This window comes from Eubalaena glacialis, chromosome 12 (assembly GCF_028564815.1).
Source record: "Eubalaena glacialis isolate mEubGla1 chromosome 12, mEubGla1.1.hap2.+ XY, whole genome shotgun sequence".
Classification (NCBI taxonomy): Eukaryota; Metazoa; Chordata; class Mammalia; order Artiodactyla; family Balaenidae; genus Eubalaena; species Eubalaena glacialis.
Window position 1 is genome coordinate 27,200,592 of NC_083727.1, and position 21,747 is coordinate 27,222,338.

General features: G+C 41.8%; 1 protein-coding gene across 3 annotated transcripts in view; it reads left to right on the forward strand.

Annotated features, from left to right (window-relative positions):
• The first annotated feature begins 5,327 nt into the window (after positions 1-5,327).
• The window catches only part of MAP3K5 (mitogen-activated protein kinase kinase kinase 5), a 216,838-nt gene continuing 200,418 nt past the window's right edge, over positions 5,328-21,747 (forward strand). For 2 of the 3 annotated variants that reach the window (XM_061206960.1, XM_061206959.1), the window contains exon 1: positions 5,690-6,197. In XM_061206960.1, the coding sequence (XP_061062943.1) occupies positions 5,774-6,197 (424 nt within the window). In that variant the 5' untranslated portion in view covers positions 5,690-5,773. Of the gene's footprint in view, positions 6,198-21,747 lie in introns of all 3 variants that reach the window. The other variant, XM_061206961.1, reaches the window with a different exon arrangement.

Sequence of the window (21,747 nt, forward strand, 5' to 3'; positions counted from 1 at the left end):
TCTGGAGCCTATGCTCCGCAACAAGAGAGGCCACGATAGTGAGAGGCCAGCGCACCGTGATGAAGGGTGGCCCCCGCTTGCCGCAACTGGAGAAAGCCCTCGCACAGAAACGAAGATCCAACACAGCCAAAAATAAATAAATAAATAAATAAAATTTAAAGAAGAAAAAAAATAAATAAAGCTCCCTCTTTAAAAAAAAAAAAAAAAAAGAACAAAACTCATGCTTTAAAAAAAAAAAAAAAAAAAAAATCTTCCAACAAACAAAAAGTCCAGGACCAGACAGCTTCACAGGTGAATTCTATCAAACATTTAGAGAAGAGCTAACACCATCCTTCTCAAACTCTTTCCAAAAATTGCAGAGGAAGGAACACTCCCAAACTCATTCTATGAGGCCACCATCACCCTGATACCAAAACCAGACAAAGATAATAGAAAAAAAGAAAATTACAGACCAATATCACTGATGAATATAGATGCAAAAATCCTCAACAAAATACTAGCAAACAGAATCCAACAACACATTAAAAGCATCATACACCATGATCAAGTGGGATTTATCCCAGGGATGCAAGGATTCTTCGATATATGCAAATCAATCAGTGTGATACACCATGTTAAAAAATTGAGGAATAAAATCCATATGATCAGCTCAATAGATGCAGAAAAAGCTTTTGACAAAATTCAACACCAATTTATGATAAAATCTCTCCAGAAAGTGGCATAGAGGGAACCTACCTCAACATAATAAAGACCATATATGACAAACCCACAGCCAAGATCATTCTTGATGGTGAAAAACTGAAAGCATTTCCTCTAAGAGCAGGAACAAGACAAGGATGTCCACTGTCCCCACTATTATTCAACATAGTTTTGGAAGTCCTAGCCACGGCAATCAGAGAAGAAAAAGAAATAAAAGGAATACAAATTGGAAAAGAAGAAGTAAAACTGTCACTGTTTGCAGATGACATGATACTATACAGAGATAATCCTAAAATGCCACCAGAAAACTACTAGAGCTAATCAATGAATTTGGTAAAGTAGCATGATACAAAATTAATGCACAGAAATCTCTTGCATTCCTATACACTAACAACAAAAGATCAGAAAGAGAAATTAAGGAAACAATTCCATTCACCATTGCAACAAAAAGAATAAAATACCTAGGAATAAAACTACTTAAGGAGGTAAAAGACCTGTACTCAGAAAACTATAAGACTATAAAACTATAAGATGAAAGAAATCAAAGATGGCACAAACAGACAGAGAGATATACCATGTTCTTGGATTGGAAGAATCAATATTGTAAAAATGAATATACTTCCCAAAGAAATCTACGGATTCAGTGCAATCCCTATCAAATTACTGATGGCATTTTTTACAGAACTAGAACAAAAAATCTTAAAATTTGTATGGAGACACAAAAGACCCCGAATAGCCAAAGCAATCTTGAGGGAAAAAAACAGAGCTGGAGGAATCAGACTCCCTGACTTTAGACTATACTACAAAGCTACAATAATCAAGACAATATGGTACTGGCACAAACACAGAAATATAGATCAATGGAACAGGATAGAAAGCCCAGAGATAAACCCATGCACCTATGGTCAACTAAATTATGACAAAGGAGGCAAGGATATACAATGGAGAAAGACAGTCTCTTCAATAAGTGGTGCTGGGAAAACAGGGCAACTACATGTAAAAGAATGAAATTAGAACACTCCCTAACACCATACACAACAATAAACTGAAAATGGATTAAAGACCTTAATGTAAGACAGACACTCTAAAACTCTCAGAGGATAACATAGGAAGAACACTCTTTGACATAAATCACAGCAAGATCTTTGTTGACTCACCTCCTAGAGAAATGAAAATAAAAACAAAAATAAACAAATGAGACCTAATGAAACTTAAAAGTTTTTGCACAGCAAAGGAAACTATAAACAAGACGAAAAGACAACCCTCAGAATGGGAGAGATATTTGCAAACGAATCAACGGACAAAGGATTAATCTCCAAAATATATAAACAGCTCATGCAGCTCAATATCAAAATAACAAACAACCCAATTAAAAAATGGGCAGAAGACCTAAATAGACATTTCTCCAAAGAAGACATACAGATGGCCAAGAGGCACATGAAAAGCTGCTCAACATCACTAATTATTAGAGGAATGCAAATCAAAACTACCATGAGGTATCACCTCACACCGATTAGAATGGGCATCAACAGAAAATCTACAAACAACAAATGCTGGAGAGGGTGTGCAGAAAAGGGAAGTCTCTTGCACTGCTGGTGGGAATGTAAATTGATACAGCCACTATGGAGAACAGTATGGAGGTTCCTTAAAAATCTAAAAATAGAATTACCATATGACCCAGCAATCCCACTACTGGGCATATACCCAGAGTAAAACATAATTTAAAAAGACACATGCACCCCAATGTTCATTGCAGCAGTATTTACAATAGCCAGGACATGGAAGCAACGTAAATGCCCATCAACAGATGAATGGATAAAAAAGATGTGGTACATATATACAGTGGAATATTACTCAGCCATAAAAAGGAATGAAATTGCGTCATTTGTAGAGACGTGGATGGACCTAGGGACTGTCATACAGAGTGAAGTAAGTCAGAAAGAGAAAAACAAATATCATATATTAATGCATATATGTGGAATCTAGAGAAATGGTACAGATGAACCAGTTTGCAAGGCAGAAATACAGACACATGTAGAGAACAAATGTATGGACACCAAAGGGGGAAAGCGGGGGCAGGGTGGTGGGAATAACTGGGAGATTGGGATTGATATATGTACACTAATATGTATAAAGTAGATAACTAATAAGAACCTGCTGTATTAAAAAAAAAAGAGTATATAATATTTCTACTTATCTTACCTGAGGATACAGAGAAAGAGACAAACTTGTCACCTAAAGCAAAAGCTAGTTAGCTAGGAGACACTTGCCCATTTCAGGTTTAAAATTCACAATTTTGCATCTTCAAGAAGAAACCTGGGAGCCCAAGATAGGCAATGATTTTTCTCCTGTCCACCATTACCATATTAGATGTGCTTTTGGCTTAGAAAAAGGTGCGCCTTCTATACAGACGAATTGCAAAAAGCACAACTGCTGGGTGATCGAATTAGAATAAGGCTTTCATTCCTCCAGACAGACACCCTGAGGCAGGCCTGGCAAGCTGAAGGCAGGCAGGATTTCAGCACCACGCCCATGCCCTCCGCCTGGTGCCCCTGCCTATGCACAGGACTCAAATTTGAGTTGTAAATTGAACCGTCTTAATTTACATACTTTCAACTGTTTATCAGCTATAAAAATGGAAATTTCATTTGGTTACCCATTGTGTAAGATTAATCAGCTAAACCATGCCTTTTAGGTGGGAGAGCCTTGGGACTAAGAAAAGTAGTCTTTCAGCATTGCATTGGGGTTTGGGTGCCAGTAATCAGTAACATCTTTAAAGTCATTAAATCAATTCAAAGTAAAACAAAGTGAGCAAAATAAAACAAAATTATATATGAACAATGGCTCTGAAAAGATCTGGAAGGGAAGCAAAGGTGAAATGGTCTAAAAATTATGGTTTTTAGAAAATAGCTTTATATATAATATTGGGCCTTATTTGTGTAGTCAAGTGCTCTTTGAGAATTTGGGCATTTTAATTTTCCAGACGTGGTCCCAACGACTTTCCTGTGTTTATTGTTTTGGGCCAGTATGGGGTGGAGGATTATACACTTTCACAGAAGTTTGGAGGTTTGACAAGTTGTTGGAAATATTAAAAGATACACATCTATTAGTAGTCCATCAACATTTTGTTTCCTTATGATCACGGATTCACTAAATATTTACTTTCCTAATGATATCAAGTTCAAAAGCAGATGTGGATCACATAGAATCCAGTTTCCTTACTAGAAATTTACTTCTATCGTTTTACAAATCTTTAGAAAAAGCTAACGTCACTTTGCTTCATTAAGGATACAATTGTGCAGATACAATTGTTCAGCTGCTAGGTGTTTTCCCCCATTACTATTCTCTTCCTTCTTTTCACTGTTTACTACTCAACTGTTTTATCCTTCCTTTTCCCCCTAGCTTGCATGTAATTTGCAATATTCTTCAACCTTTTTCATAGAACTCATTCATCTCGGTTCCTGGAGATGGGAAGCCCAAACCTGTTACTTTATTTCACTGCAGCTTTCACTGGTTTTCCTGAAGTTATAGCATTTTGGAGTTCTCTGAGAACTTACACATCTGTTTTTGCTTCCCAAATAAGTAGATACTTTTCGATTGCTCTTAAGCAATTCAGGCATTCCCCCCCGCCCTCCCGTGGTGCAATTTAAAAAAAATAGAAGTAATCACTTAATTTCCCTCTTTCATCTGGCGGATGATGAGTTGCCAAGTCCAGTATAGAACCGGTTTTCTATCTGAAGTAAGTATGCGCGGCGTTGGGGTAAATTTAAGAACCCAAATGGGAACGCTATACCGTTCTGCACTTGGAGCTAATCAATTATTCATGATAGCAGAGCTATTGAAAATTTGAAAATGAAAAGTACCAGGGGCAGACACGATAAATTTAGCCTGCCACTTGCGGAGAGCCACTGTCACCAATAAACCACCCTCCAGTTCAGGCCGGCTGCAGGACTGTAGTTGAAGTCTTCCCGCCTCGCGCAATGCTGGCCTCCAGATGCTGCCCTAGTCCTGCCGGCGCCGCACGCGTGACCGGACCGCGCTGCCGAGCGAGGCCGGCTGGGGCCGGAGGGGGGCGCCCTGGCCAAGGGGAACGCTGCAAATGCCTCCTGCGCTGGCTCAGAAGACCCGAGTATTCGCAAGAGAGACTTTTTTTTGCGCCATCCTGTCGTCGCGTGCGCTCCGGGCTTTTGCCTACTCCAGGTCTTCTTGGGTGGGGGGGCCCGGTGGGTGACGGTGCAGAACCTTGTCCCCGCGCGGCGCTCGGGCTGGGTTGAGGTCCGGGAGCCGCGGCGCAGTCGGTTTAGTCCGGACTCCAGCTTCCCAGCAGCGCCCTCCCCCGGGGCGGGCCCTGACTCTCGGTGCCGCGACGAGTGGGCGGCCAAGAAGCCGGTGGCCGACTGGGCGAGCGGCTGCAAGGAGCGGTGAGACTGGAGCGGCCAGGCTGGTGCCAGGACGAAGCGGCCGCGGCGATCGGAAGAGAAACGAGGCCAGGGAAGGAGGAGGAAACAGAGCAGATGAAGGGGAGCCGCCGCCGAGGAAGGAGGCGGATCCTTTCGGCGGCCGCTGCAGCTGTTCCGGGACGCGGTCCAGGGAGTCTGCACGCCTGTGAGGTGCTGGCCAGGTAGCTCCCCACCCAGAGGGCGCCCTCCCCAGCCCCTCCCAGAGCGCCCGGCACGGAAGGAGCCAGGACCGCGCTCCGGCTGGCCAGGGCGCACCGCACCCCGAGAGGGGCGCCCTTGAGCCGCGCCGCGGCGCAGGTTCGCTAGCCGACTTGTCCGCCCGCCAAGAAAAGGAAGCGCTTTCCCTTCCCGCTCAACCCGGTTCCCCACCCCTTGTACTCTACACCCTGCAGCGGGCGAGCGGCGCGGCCACGGAGGCGCCGAGGAGGGGCGAGCCGCCGCCGGGCAGCGGCGTCCCTTCGGGGGAGAGGGCGCCGGAGAGGAGGCGGCGGCGCGGCGCGACGCGGGATGGCAGCTGCTTAGCCCGGCGCGCGCGGAGCAGCCCCGAGCTGTGGCTGGCCAGACGGTGCGGCTGGGCGGGGGACGCCGCCGCCACTGCAGCGCGGCCGGGAGAGATGAGCGCGGAGGCGGGCGAGGGCATCACTTTCTCCTTGCCACCCTTGGCCGAGGGCGGCAGCTACCGGCGGGGAGGAGCGGCGGCGGCCGCCGAGGGCGAGGCGAACCAGCTGCCGCCGCCGCCACCGGGCAGCTTCTGGAACGTGGAGAGTGCCGCCGCCCCTGGTGCTGGGGGTCCCAGTGCCACCACCGGGAGCAGCGCCACCCGGTGCCGGGGCAACTCTGGTGGCGGAGAAGGCCGACGGACCACGGTGGCATATGTCATCAACGAAGCGAGCCAGGGGCAGCTGGTGGTGGCCGAGAGCGAGGCCCTGCAGTGCCTGCGGCAGGCGTGCGAGACGGTGGGCGCCACCCTGGAGACCCTGCATTTCGGGAAACTGGACTTCGGGGAAACTGCGGTGCTGGACCGTTTTTACAATGCAGGTGCGTGTGCAACCCCTTCCCCATCCTCCGCGGTCAGGGTTCACTTTTTCACAGGCCGCCGCAGGAGGAAAAATGTTTTTTGTTTTCTTTCCTGGGCAGGCAAAAACAATTTCTGGGCAGCGATCGTGCTTCCTACTTATTTACTTCTTGCCCCATCTTAGAGGCAGCGAGCCGCGCTGCGTGACTGCTCCGGGCCGCCTCTCGCAGCTCTGGGGAGAGTTTATTTGTGCGAGAGTCTGACTGCCCAGCCACCGGGAGCCCTGGGGTGCGTGTGGTCCTCTTAGAGAACTTCTGATCTCGTGCACTGCGAGATATTTGCCCCAATCAGCCTTTCTACATTTAGTGTTTTGGTTTCTGTTCTGTTAGGTTTGGCCTACATTTTCCTTCTATATAAACCTGTGCCTGTTTTAGATGATGTCCTCATTTTTTCTGTGTACTTTTGAGAGTACAGAAATCATGACTTCTGCCACTCAGCCAGCTGCAGGCAGAGTGGATGTGTATGAATTTGCATGTTATGTCATGATCTTCCCAGCTCCCTTTACCTTAAGTTTAGTGGTTTGATTTCCCATCTCTTACCAATTTGAAGTTTTAAGTAATTACTTCCAAAAGCAACTTTGTAATTTACACTAAACTTGTATGATATCTTTGTTAGGATTTTGGTGAAAGAACCAAGGCCTGTTTTTTATTACTCCATATGCCCTGATGGGCTGGAAAGTATATAATTTTAACATTGTTTAAAACACTGATATGCTATTTTAATAACTAAGATTAGATTGGTCATTAAAGTGTGCCCATTAAAGTGGTTGCTAGAATAATTCGTGAAAAAAAAATCTTTTCAACCTATTACAGATTTCAGAGTGTCATTGCAATTCAAGTGACTGCAGCAATTCGCTATCTGTTAGCATGTGTTAGAGATGAAAGCATGTTATTGAAATTAACCTTTAGTACCCTGTACAACCAATGTTGAGGATATATACGTATTTATTTTTTTTATAAGTGGGGGCATAAAATTTGATTTAATGGTGGTTTCAAGCAATAAGGTTCTTGCATTTGTGATCACGTAGAAGGTTTTATAATCCAATCTTGTTTCCAGTTCTAATTCTCTTCAGTCTCTTCAAAACACCTGAAGTAGGCTTGTGTCAGTCTTGGAATTCAGCCAAAGCTGAATATTTTAAGAACAAGAAGAACTTCATGTTAAGGAAGCCAGACTAAATAAACTAGGACTTTGGTTCGGGTATATTTTACAGTCTTGGTCTTCATAACTGGACATGAGTATAATATATTTTAGCTTGGTTCTTTGTGTGGCTTGCTTTTCTAAACAAGAAACATAACTTTTCTAAAAATTACAGCACTTTTATTTTTGGATTATAATTTGGAAGAAGTTTCGAAGAACTGAAAGGTATGTGAGGAAAACACCCAGTGAAATAATAAGCCTGTTTTTATTGCATTGATAGATTGGGTATTTTTTATAAAAGTAATCTTAAATTCTAAGCTAATTTGAAAGAGTTTCCTAACAAGGCTCACGTACTGTTTATTCTCCAAATACTGTCTCTGGGAAAGGGAGAGAGAAAGATTAGAAGGGACCACACATTTGAAATGTATCTCGTTTAATCCTCCAAACAAGCCTGTGAAGGAAGTGCTTAGCAACCTTCTTAGATGAGAAAACCAAGGGGTCCATCACTGGCCCAAGGTCATAGGTAACAACTGGTTAATGGAGGATTTCACTTTGGGTGCCTGATTCTAAAAAGTCTGGCTTCGCCCTTGCTACCTCCATTTAGCTGGGCTGATTTACTCTCAGAATCAAGAGAGGGAAGCATCAAACTCATGTGACAGAGAGCTGGCAGGGACCTTATGAGCCATCTAGGTGCAATGTGGAATAGTGGGGAGGAGGACACGCTCTAGGAAAACCAGTGTTTCTGGGCCAGCTCTGTCGCATCCCACTGCTTTGTTCAACCTGGGCAGGCCCCAGTTTCACCCCTGCCTGTGACATGATCTCTGAGCGCTCTCATTCATCATGAAGATGTTGAAGATGTGACCGAATAAGGATGGTATCAGTTTTGTCCAAACCCTTTGTTTTTCTAAACTGAGGGCGGCCAAGTTAGATAGCAGTAGAACTTGACTTCTGATTTCTAAGAGAGCGCTTGCTCGTCCTCTACCAGGGTTCAGCAGATTTTTCTGTAAAGGGCCAGATGGTATAAACATTTTAGACTTTGCAGGAGGTGTCTCTCACAACTCCTCAACTCTGCAGGTATTACTCAAGAGGAGCCATAAAGAGGACCTAAACAAATCATCGTGGCTGTATTCCAGTAAAACTTGGTTAATGGACACTGAAATTTAAATTTCATGTAATTCACAAAGTATTATTCTTTTTTGATGTTTTTCCCCCAACCATTGAAAAATGGAAAAACCAATCTTAGCTTGCAGGCCTTACAAAAACAGGCCTGGCAAGGTTTTGGCCCCATGCTGACCACTGCTCTGCATCCACTACCTCCACTCGAAAGTTGAACCATTATGATATAGTGGGAAGAACATCAGCCCTCAAGTTCCATCTGAGTTTTCATCCTGGCTCTGCTCTGAACCACGTAATTGTGAGTGAGGCCCTTTGTCTCCTTCAGCGGCCTATAAAGTTGACCAAGGATGGAAGTAGAGGGGGAAATTGAAGTAAATTTCTAAGATTCCCTCATGTAATCCTGTGAGTTTGAAAAGGGAAGGCAGCAGGGTGTGCGGGGACAGAGCATCGGAACAAGAGTTTCAAGATCTGGATCTGGTCCTGGTTCGTCTCTCATTTGGAGCAAGTAACTTAAAATCTCAGAGAAGGGTTGTAATAATTGGGTTCTAAGATTCCTTCCAGCCCTCAAAGTCTGTACTTTAAAATTATGACAGTATGGATTAAAAAATGAATCACTTCAGTCCACAGAGATGAATGAACTGCTTGTATTAATATGTATCACGTTGCCACCTCCAGGAGCTCAGGGTCCATGAGAAGCGCAGATTCAAGTCCTGGTTGTGAGGGTCTACGCGGAATGCCTTGGGCTTCCAGGAAATAGCCTCTAGAATCAAACTGGGGAGTGGGGTTCAGAGGTGACCCCAATCTGCAATAGAATGGTAAGCAAGAGGGACTTAACAAGGGCCTCAACATTTAAAAAGGAATGTTGGTGTTTGAGCAGCTCAGCTTAATAGAATGAATAAGAACTTAAAGCTTCGTTACATTTTTAGAAGCTTCCGCTATCTTTGTGTACTGGTATCTTTCTAAAGAATAGATTGCAGTTAAAGGTTTTCACTGATTTTCCCTATTTGATTATCGTTTAACTGTAATCGAGTTTGTTCTTTGACTACACTTGTCATTCTCTCTTTCATTCCCGTTCTGAGAGGAAACTAATGTTCTATCAAAGATTTTATGAAAATTCATTATACTTACGTATACAATACTGTCACTCAGAGATGGGAGTTGCCAAGCTAACAACACCCCTTCCCAGCCCCCTGCATTGTAGGCAGTAAATTTCTATAAAAGCCAAGAGATGTCAGTGATACAGATGTTAGTGATACAGATGTTAGTGATGCAGAACTATTCCATTCAGGTAGGCAGACCCCAACTGGCAGGGTCTCAACATTTTTTAAAAAATGAACATTAGTTTTGTGAAGTATGGCTGGTATAGGCTTTATTATTCCCCTACTTTGCTTATGGAAAAACCGAACCATAAAGAAGTTATATTCGTTCATTCAGGCTAAATGATTCAAGGTTGCTGCTTAGATCCAGGAGCACACTTTTTCTTAGAAATAGTATTATAGATGGTGGTTAAATTTGGGACTAGACTATAAGTAGCCTTGTTAACTCAGTGTACTTGAAGTGTGAAACGCATTTATCTGTTTAAACATTCAGGAAACTATGTTCCTGCCAACCTAAAACTGGGACTTTTTAAAAAAGTTAATTTATTTTTGGCTGTGTTGGGTCTTCGTTGCTGCGTGCGGGCTCTCTCTAGTTGCGGCGAGCGGGGGCTACTCTTTGTTGTGCTGTGCGGGCTTCTCATTGCGGTGGCTTCTCTTGTTGCGGAGCACAGGCTCTAGGCACGCGGGCTTCGGTAGTTGTGGCACGAGGGTGCAGTAGTTGTGGCTCGCGGGCTCTAGAGCTCAGGCTCAGTAGTTGTGGTGCACGGGCTTAGTTGCTCCACCACATGTGGGATCTTCCCAGACCAGGGCTCGAAAAGTCCCAGTCCCCTGCATTGGCAGGCGGATTCTTAACCACTGCGTCACCAGGGAAGTCCTAAAACTGGGACTTTGAATACATCTTTCCCTGTGTTAGAATCAGGAACTTTTGCGTTCATCTAGCTTCTGGTAGCATCCTGGCTGGATGTAGGAGCATCACTTTGGATTGGTGGTGTTGAGAAGAGGGGCTCTGGTGAGGCAGGGGACAAAGGAAGGGTTGGGTGGCTTTAGGGAGAGGAGGGAGGCTGGGCAGGGACGGAGGAGGAAGGATGCTCAGCGAAGGAGGAAGCGATACTGGCAGGGGATCCATAAACACTTTCACCTTCGTCCCCTCCAAACCTATTTATGGGGCTTGACTTCCAGCTGATGTAAGACCCAGGGACAGTGCTCTGCTCAAGGCTACCTCACTCCCTCTCAGGGGGCTCAGGATTGGATGGCTGCCTGCTTCCCCTTTCCCTGCCCCTAGCCGGAACATCGCCAGGCCTTTCTCTTAGGCAGGCTCTCTGTATTGCAATCTCTTACTCAGCCTTTCACCCAGTAGCAACAGTGGGTAACAGGAAGGAAACACATGGAGGCTGAAATTTTAAGAATTTAGCCTTTATATTTTCATCTCTATAGTGTTCCCGCCTCACTTGGGTTTGTGATAAAAGTCACCCATTTGGGCCATGTCACTGGACAGGCATCTGAACTTTCTGGGTTTGGTTCCACTTGCTTCCAGCACAGCTCCTTAGGACTTCCAGTCTTATTTGATAACAAAACAAAAGCAAACATAACCTTTGTCTCCTCTCTATCTCAGACTGAGAAGTTCCTGAGAGTCTTCCAGCCCACTTCTGCATTTTCTACTTTTAAATCCAGTGAGGATTTCATATACCCTGTCTCATATACTTGGAGGGAGAAGTATACTTGGGTGGCGTCAGTATTTCCTAAATAGTGGTTCCCATGAACCGGTTTAAAAAAATTGAAGACTGACATGAGTTTGTCAACATTTTATTTTTCCAAGTAAGTGTATTATAAAGAGAGAAAAAGAAAACTTGACAACCAGCCAGCTACTGCCACGATTTCTTAAAAAGAAAACACATTTTTTATGTTGAATTAGGGAAGGCATAACCTTAGAATAAAGAATAGCTTTTTGCATACAGTAAATGTATGGAAAAATGCATTATTTATTATTATTTTTCCCATTTCACCATGATGGATGAAAACTTTATCATGCCAATTAACAGAGCAGTGTTTGAGAACCTCTAGTCTAAACCACCTTATAGCCCCTTCCTACCTCCAGTCACTGCTTCTTCACCCAAGAAACAAGCCTTAGCAAAATTATCAAAAGAGCAAACATAGGCAAACTCATAAAGAAAAAGTCTAGTTTAGGAAGGGATTAAAAAAAATATCCCAGTGGAGGCCCACTCATCGTTTTTCTCTGGGCTGTTGACTTTTTGCTGGCATATCATTGCCTGCCCGCTGTGAGCTCAGAACACTGTGCTTCCTCTTGCTTTCTTGGAGGCGAAGTTAAAATTTTCCAAAAAGAGCTTTACTAGAAAATTGGAAAAAAGCAAAACGAAAAACAAAACCCCAAAGCACAAAAATGCATTTGTTTTTAGAGCACCCATTTCTTATCCCAGATAGTCAACTGCAGATTGTCACCACTGGTCCTGCTTCCCAGGCTCCTGGGATCCTAGTTTCTTGCTTCAATTTGGTTGCCTTTTGTCTGCTTCATATGTTCATCAGTTGATAGTTCAAGTTGGTTCCACCTCTAGGTGAAGCCTAATTATAGGCACACAACTTGTCTCACCAGTGGCCTTGGCTGGTGCCAGCCTTCTGGGAGTTCTCTGCTACAAGTCAGTTCCTCTCTGGTGGCTGCAGGGACTGTCCCTTGCTTCCTGTTTTGGAGGCCTGGTTAGAGGCCCGTTCAGTTCCTGTTTCTGGTTTGCAGGATAGAATTGGTTCACTGCTTCTTTGTGGAGCAGTGGGAGGTTGACAAGCACAAAGCCCAATGAATGTGCAAGTTTCCACCAACAGGCACCAACGGGTTCTGCTTTGCAAGTAGTTGCCCTAAGCGGACCCTTCAAACAGCACCCCAGTCTGCCTGAGGCCAGGTGAGAGTTGAGACTATAGTAAATGAGGTGGGAGTGGGCAGCGTTGCAGGAACTACAGCTGTGTGAGTATCAGGAAGAGACCGGTAACCAGCAGCCTTGGGAAAGGTATATCTTGAAGAAAACAGCCTCACTGTCCCATAAACTGGATATAGAGAAGTGGGGAAACTGGCTGTTTAAGAAAGATACCCCTTATTTTTGGGGAGCAAAATTAGATTTGCAAATTTTATTAGTGTCATAAAAGAAAAATAGGAAAGCAAAGCAAAATTATAATTTATTTTAAAATCCACTGGTGATTCTAATATGTTGACTTCTTTCATTGCTTTAATATATTGGCTTTTATCTCTGGCTGGAGATGTTGACTTAAGAAACTCATCAAGGGCTTCCCTGGTGGCGCAGTGGTTGAGAATCCGCCTGCCAATGCAGGGGTCATGGGTTCGAGCCCTGGTCCAGGAGGATCCCACGTGCTGCAGAGCAGCTGGGCCCATGCGCCACAGCTGCTGAGCCTGCGCTCTAGAGCCCGTGAACCACAACTACTGAGCCCACGTGCCGCAACTACTGAAGCCCGCGCGCCTAGGGCCCGTGCTCCGCAACAGGAGAAGCCACCGCAATGAGAAGCCTGCACACAGCAACAAAGAGTAGCCCCCACTCGCTGCAGCTAGAGAAAGCCTGCACGCAGTAACAAAGACCCAACGCAGCCAAAAATAAATAAATAAATAAATTTATTTTTTTAAAAAAGAAACTCGTCAAAATATGTGTCAGATTATTGGAGGAGAGAGGGTATGAGACAAAGCTGATTTTTAAAGTCTTGTCTGATTATTCCAAAAAATTTTGAAAGTGAGTACTTACATCTTATGTTTTATTTTGTAATTTTGTTTTTTTCCAAAAGAAAACATAAAAACTAAAAGATACAGAACCCAGGCTACATTGTGGCAGTTTTCTTAGGGGGACACAGAAGAGAGGAGAAAAAATTTAAATGTTAACAGCGTCTACTACTGAAAATCCTAGCAGAGCGGATCTGTGTAACTTGAATGCTTCAGAAGTTGCACAAGGTAACAGTAAACATTCCATTGCAAGCAAACCATTTCTGTTACAGTAGGTAATCAACAATGGGCAAAGCAATTGCCTTTGGTATATGATTCATGCAGGAAGGAAGTTATATTTCTTTGCACAGCAAGGCTTTATAAGAGGTTGTGGCCAATTATATTAGTATTTTCCAATACTTTTAGTCTCTTCTAAGAACTCTTAAGAAACAGAAACATGGAGGAGAGCTACTCTAGTGAATTATCAGTGGATGTCAGGCCATCTGACCACTGACTCCAAACCATATAAAACCAGGTATTTGCCTAAGCCAGAGAATTCGCTCTCCTTTCAAAATCTTAGTTACCCCTATTTCTTATTTAAAAATCATCCCAAAAGAATTAAGGAAACCCAGGCTATTACATGTCAAATACCTCTTGATATCACATTCAAGTTTTCTAATAAGTTCATTGTGACAAGTGTCAGCTTAGAGCCAAGGCAACCCAGGACCAGGAGTGTGATTCCTGCTGTCCAGGGGCCACGGCAGCTTTTACCTCCAGCTAGGTATTTTCCAATTTATAGTTTGGTCACACTGGGGCGTAGGTGATTTTATGTTGCTAAATCAGAATGATAATGTAAATGTATATTGTTCTATGCAATGGAGTCCTCTTTTGATTATCTTATTTGCTCCAGAAAATAAATAGATGTGGCAGTGTAGTCCTCTGTCTTTCACAGTTGAGGCAACTCCTCCTTGGAGAAGGGTATTTGACTTGGCCAGAATAAATCAACTGGTTGAGTAGGGAGTCGAGCTCACCTCTTCTGAATCCCAAATAATCCAGGGTTTTCCCCAGTATACTACAGAGAAAACCATGAAAAAACCAATAAGATAATAAAATTGGTTCAAAGGATAATTTGAAGAGCAGATACTACACACACACACGCGCGCACGCAGACAATCAGGAATGCTGAAATGAATTTGCTAATAGATGCCAAACTGCTAATGTACTGTAAGGCAATTCTGTAAGTATGAATGTTGGAGTCATCTTTTCTATAAGGTGGAAATCAATTGTATCTCTACCAAACAATATTCATTTGTATCGCTGTGGACAAGTATTATTTGCGTTACTATCAGTTTTATACAACTTAACGTTTATCTCAAAAACATTATAAAATGGTTTTATCACTAGAAAGACAGTCAAAGGTGCTTTTTTTTTTTTTTTAAATCAGATAGTTCCCAGAGGGTGCCTTGACCAGAAACAAGTCAGAAATACACCAGTGTGTTGCTTGCAGTGTCTGCAAACCCAGCTTCATTCATATACTAGGAAATCATCATTACTAACAGGAACTTCAGTAGTCTAGATCACTCCAAACAGGTTTATTTTTTGGAGGGAAAAAATGCATATAATATTTTAGAGGGCTGGCAAATTGCTCTAAGACTCCACACACCAAATATGTTACTTTGATCTTGTAATTTAAGGCAAGTCGTACTCAAATGAACACCATGTGTTACTGAGTGCCAGGTGCCGTGCCAGTCACTCTACATGCCTGATCTTATTCAATCTTTATGAGGCAGATAATGTCAGTGGATCAGTTTTACACATGGGGAAACTGAGACCCTGCAGAGTTATCCACTTTCCCAGTGCCACTTGGTAGAACCAAGTTTTGAACCTAAGACTGTCTGATCCCAGAGTCTGTTCATTTATAACTATGCTCTCCTGTCTCCTAGAAATAAATTTTCTGTTTGAGAACATTTAAATTACAGTCTTCTCATCAGTAGACATTTGTCGACTACTTAAAATCTGCAAGATTTCTTCCTAAGGTCTGCACAGAATTAGGTGAAGAGTGCAATTTCTGCCTTTTATGGTCTTAGAGTCTGCCCATTGAATTCAACAATTTAATGAATAATTACTGGGAGCCTACCACATGCAAGGTGATGCTCTAAGTAGTGAATAAGTGAAAAATCCAAGAGAATTTTTTTAAGGACTTCACAATACGGGTGATTTCATTGAACTGGACACATGAGAACAGTGTTCATTACTGCTATAACAGACATGAAAATGCATTGAGAATAATAATCTGACACACCTGTAAACTATGCATTAGGCTCTTCACTTTATTTTTATATGAAATCAGTATCATGTTCCAAAATTATTTAAATAAATACCCAGATTTTATTAAAAACCTTTAAGGTCTTTAATAAATATTGACAAAATCTCATTAAATTGACTTCAAGGAGGTATTGTAATTCTTTAACGTGGAAGAATTTTTTTATATAATGACTCATAGAAACAAGTGGAGTTATTACTTGAGACTTAGAATCTTTTTTCTTATATACTGTTTCTACAGTAGTGGAATTTGATCTGTATTTAAATTCTCTTGTATTAATCCTTTCAGTTTGTGAAAAAAATTGAGGCTATTTTAGGTAATTGCAACATGCCAACAATGTAGTATCAATTTAGGATTCCTTAGGCATATGGTCCATGATAAAATTGTGTTGCTTGCTTGTTGATAATGCCTGGGGCCTATGTATGGTCCTTGGTTGACAGAAAATAGCTTGAATGCCAAGTTACTGAGTGGCTGGGCAAGAATGAAGACAGTAAACAAACAAACAATTCCATTTAGAGAATGGAATCTAAATGGCAGACACGTATTAGACACCTTGTTGATGCTTGCAGAGCCATATCTGTGTTATGGTATGCATAAAAATGACTAAGATTGAAATCTGGGCTACCTTTGAACTTTCTAAGCAATATTATGAATGTACACTTTACGTAACCTTTCTAATTATTTTTTTAATGTTTATTTATATTTTTATTTATTTATTTTTGTCTGCATTGGGTCTTCGTTGCTGCATGTGGGCTTTCTTTAGTTGCGGTGCGCGGGCTTCTCATTGCAGTGGCTCCTCTTGTTTCAGAGCATGGGCTCTAGGCACGCGGGCTCAGTAGTTGTGGCTCTCAGGCTCAGTAGTTGTGGTGCACGGGCTTAGTTGCTCCACGGCATGTGGGATCTTCCCAGACCAGGGCTTGAACCCGTGTCCCCTGCATTGGCAGGCGGATTCTTAACCACTGCACCACCAGGGAAGTCCTCTCATTATTTTTGAGTCACATACATACAATTGATGTATGTTAGTTCTACCAAGACAATTTCTAGATTTTTAGGAATTGGTCTGGGAAACTAGCTTTGGTTGATCCACTGAAAATTCAGATCTTCAGATCTAGACAGTAGGATTTTAGCTTTTCAAAACTAACTCTTGGTCAGTTTACTGTTTACTATTTATATACAGTCAGAGTAAGAAAGGATTTCTAGACTATATAGAGTGGCAGAGTCTGGCTTTAAAACCTAATGTATCTCTGTGTGTGTGTGTGTGTGTGTGTGTGTGTGTGTGTGTTGCAAAACAGGGTTGGGGTGTAAGTTGCTTGGCTTGACCTAGTGAAATTCGAGAACAGTGTTGTAGCTTGCACGTGAGTTATGACGAGAATAGTTGGCCTAACTTTTCTTGCCCAGCAACTTAGTGCTGCCAATAGTTTACGTGCTTAAAGTACACTTGGCAGTTGGTAAATCTGAAATAAAGTTGGAAAGGAAATGCTAGCCTAGACTCTTAACAGAGTCCTAGACTCTTCTTTCCTTTATAAATTCAGTAGTGTAGAACATTTATTTGATCATTAAATATGCCACATGAGTGGGTTACCCAAGGACTGATCCTGCTGTGTTTACTAGAGTGTCAACCTGCAAATCTGCATTTGTGTTGTTTCCAAAGTCTAAAATTAAGGGTTGTCAGCATTATGAAATCTTTGCACAGTCAGCTCTGCTTTTGACTTAACATTTAATTTCCAGGAGTATTTTGTTAGTGTTTACTGGTCCATATAGCATGTATTCAAATGAGTGACACACTTGGTCATAAGTTTTTATTTTGATTGATTTATGTCACACCAAGGTATAAGTGACAAAAATTCATATTTATCACGAACATAGTATGTTTCCAAAGCTCACTTTTTAAGGTTCTTTTGAAGAAATGAGTTAGATGCAAAGATGTACTAATGAAGAAATAAATTGCAGGAGCGTTTACAAGCTGCTAACATGTAAACATTCATTAGCGTTCATTAATGACAGGGTTAAGGCATGGCTTGCTTGGATTTACGGAAAGTTTAAAAGTTCAGACAGAATCCTGTTCTCGATTCTTTGTTTAAGGCAACAGAGGTCAGAAAAAAGGCAGACAAGAATTGTAGGTGACTGAGCTTAAGTAACCTCTGTGGAGTTTTATGGTTACATTTATAACTGTCATTCGGTGCCCATTTATGAAATCTTGGGAAGATAAAACCTTGATAGCACGAGAGCGACACTTTTCTGTGTCAGCCAAATCTCTTATACACTTGGAACCAAAGTTAAGATATTGCTCTATCTCTCTGGTTTGCCTCCAACATTGAATCATATTTTCACTGTTTGGTGAAAGGGAGATAAGTAATGGAAAAGTGCTACTTCACAATTTCCAAGCTGCACAGAGCTCAGGGCTCTGCATTTAATAAAACTCTGTTTTATTGAAGAACCAGGTTTCATCTTGTTAAATATATAGTGAACATTCTTCGTGATTGATAATCTCTTAATTATCCAAGGCTGGTAGCTTCTTCTTATTCCTTCTTTCCATTTATTCTTAATCTTGGAATAGCCCAAGAGGGGCTAGACACCATCCGTAGCAGCAAGTAAGTTGTTCACACGAAAGCTGTGGCCACTGTGTTGTGACACTGCTTGGGAATTTTGAACAAAATTGTACTGTGATATTTATGTGTTGTCATGCCTTAATTTTCGCAGACCACCACTGTTTAATAGGTCTGTGCTTTCCTATGAAAATATCATTAGACATGTTGGAATAAGTTTGCAGAGACAGATGTATGAAGCAGCCCTGATTTTTCTGTTTTCAAATTCCACTTTTTTGGGTTGGTTCTCCTTTATTTATTTGTCAGGGGAGCAAGGGCATGTTCCCTAAACAGAGTTCTGTGCCAGAGGATAAGCCAACTTAATTTGAGAAGATTTTCTAAGAGCATTAAAGGAGAAAAAAAAAGCTATGATTGGAGAATCCAAGGCCCTAATCTGCTTTCAGTTTTCAGTTACCTGGTCTAAATTGTGAAAGCTCCACTTAAGACTTGAACTGGCTTATGAGCTTCTGATGACTTTATATTTATTTATTTATTTATTATTTATCTCTCATAGAATTACCTTCTCAAGTCTTGTAACTGTCCGCTTTAACCACAGAAGAAAGTATTGCCCAACATTTGAGCTATAATATGTGGTCACCAGGGAAATTCCTTCCTTAAATCCAGCATATTGCATAGTTATTTATGAGCTGGAGCTTAGCATTCTTTTTTATTTAAGCTAAGAATAATCATGGAACTCTTTAACTTTCTATTTTTTAGCCCCTCTTTAAGATCTGTGTAATTTTTTATTGATGTTTATGTTAGTCTATCTGTTACCTCTTAAAATAATCTCTTAAGAACTATTAAATACATCTTAATTTGTTTACTTGATTCTTTGGGGGATATAAAAAAAAGCTGTTGCTCCATAAGTGTTGCATCATATGTGAAATGACTAAGAAGGAACAACCGAAAAAGTCAAGTCCAATGTTTTAGGATAATGAGAAATCCTTTGTTAGAAAGGTCTGACATAGAAGAAGCAGTTTCAGGTACTTTAAAGGGTCGTTAAAGTATAATTCCATGTCTCTTTTCCTTGTCTGTCTTGTTTATCCTGTATCTCTAGTACCTAATACAGTGCTTGGCACTTAATAGGCACCTGATACATATTGATGGATTGAATGAATGAATATTGCATTTTCCCTTCCTGGTGTTTAGTTATTGATTTTGATATCTGCCTTTTCTACTTAAGTGTGAGTGAATTTCCTAGGTGGCAAAGATCACATTTTATGGATCTTGACATCCCCCAGGTCTTCTGTATCTGTGCTTGACCTATAGATCTGTGCTTGATCATGAAGTGGCCGCACTTACTGAATTCAGTGAAATCAACCCTTCTGTTGAGGGGCCCACAGTCCAGTGCAGGAGACCAGCTATAAAGATGGAGTAGGCTATGCTGATTGCCGATTGCCGATTGCTATACTAGAGGTTTATATAAAGTGCTTTGAGAACACAAGTGACAGAGGATTCTTCTGGGGAAGAAGGGAGTGTGGAGGAGGTTGGCTAAGACTTTGGATAGAAGGTGATATTTGAATTGGGTTTTGAAGGATAACAGTGAAAGCACTTATTACATGCCAGGCATTTTAAATTATGAGAATAAGTGAGACTCCCTATAAGAAAGAGGTAGAATAAAAAGAGGGCCTATGATGGAACAGAGACAACACCAGCACTTAAAGATGGACAGAGGAAGGCATCAACTAGTGAGAAAGAGAAGTGGTCAAGAGGTAAGACAAGGGACGGGGGAAAGTTCAGAGAGTGGAGGAGAGAGGAAAAGAGTGAGCTAGCTGAAAGCGACAGGAAGAGGTCAGAAGTCAGTAAAGTTGGATGTTTCAGAGAAATAGCTGGACTTGGAGATTAGAGAGCCCCTGATAACTTTTGCCAGAGCAATTTCAGGAGAGTAGGTGGCGGTGGTTGTCTGGAATAGTGTCTTGAGTGATTGCTGGTGAACAACAGGAGGCGTATAACCAAGAGTAGTTTTTAAAGAAGTGTGTTGCAAATGAACCCATCTACGAAACAGACTCACAGACCTAGAGAACAGACTTGTGGTTGCCAACGGGGTGGGGCTAGGGGAGGGGTGGGCTGGGAGTTTGGGTTTTACAGCTGCAAACTGTTACATACAGCGTGGATAAACGACAAGGTCCTACTGTCTAGCACAGGGAACTATATTTGATATCCTGAGATAAACCATAATGGAAAAGAATATGAAAAAAGATGTATATATATATGTATAACTGAATCACTTTGCTATACAGCAGAAATTAACACAACCTCGTAAATCAACTATACTTCAATTTAAAAAATAGATAAATAAAAATAATTAAAAAAAATAAACCAATGTGTTGGTGAGAGAAGCAAAAAGAGAAGGCAGCTGCTGGCAGCAGTGTACCCTGCTCCCGGGCTAAGGGACCTTGCCTGGTCCTGCTGGTGTTTATGCCTTAGAGACACGATGAGGTCAGTAAGTCTTTGTGGGCTCACGTATTATTTAACATTGTTTCTGGGGGAACGTGGAATACAAATTCCCAACCACTTTCTTCCAGAAAGAACTTCGGAGTGTGACCCTTTGTAAATGTACTTGTTTTCTTGGCTAATTGTAATGAGCTGAAAGTAGAGTTGCTTTTCCTTGTGAAATTATGTAACTTAGATAAATTTGAATTCACAGTGATACAGCTTAAGTTGAGGGTTCTTTACTGTTGGAACTCAGTTTACAGAAGTGTTGGACTTGTTCAGGAGGTGAAAGTGTTCACTAAGAAAATGGTTAGCTCAGGCTAGGTAAGTTTTTCATTCTTTTCTCTCCAATGGCCGGATTTCCTAGGTTTTTGAAGCTCAAAGAATAAGAACTGAGATCAAAAATGGTTTTGTTATTTCCTCAGCCACTTGAAACACTTCATTGCATAGAACACTGGCCACTTATACGTAAAAATGATTCTTTCTTTAAAAGAGATCTTTTTTACTTAGTGCCATCTCACTTTGTAAACCTACAATGGAAACACATTTTTTAAAAACTCTGACTGCTTTTTAGGCTTTCTTCACCTTAGGTTCCAGTCACTCCCGAGTGGAGAGCTGCTCTGACTACAGTACTGGTATAAACCCTGGATTACTTTGAAGGTGCTCTCACTACCAGACAGGCTCCTTCACTTGTATTCTTTGTCTATTTGTCCATTCCAAAAGAAGCTCTCCCCCTCTCAAAAAAAACTTATCTGAATAGTTACTATTGTTTTACTGGCTTATCTTGGAATCAACTCCCTTCAGCCTTATCTTTTATGCATCCAGTGAAGGACACATGTGTCTGATGTTGACTCATGTTTCTGATGATACCCCCTTACTCTTTCGTGTAATACTTACTGGAGTAGGAGAGAGAAGGAACACATTTACTTAGGAACATTTGCTTAGAAACATTTCGTTTACCTAAGGAGGACTTTACCAAGGACTAAGTTCTCTCTCTCTCTCTCTCTCTCTCTTTTTCTTTCTTTCTCTCTCTCTCTGTCTCTCTTTCTTCCTTTCTCTCTCTTTCTTTCCTTTAGTAAAAAACCATTACAGAGCCCAATCTTTTAAAAACTT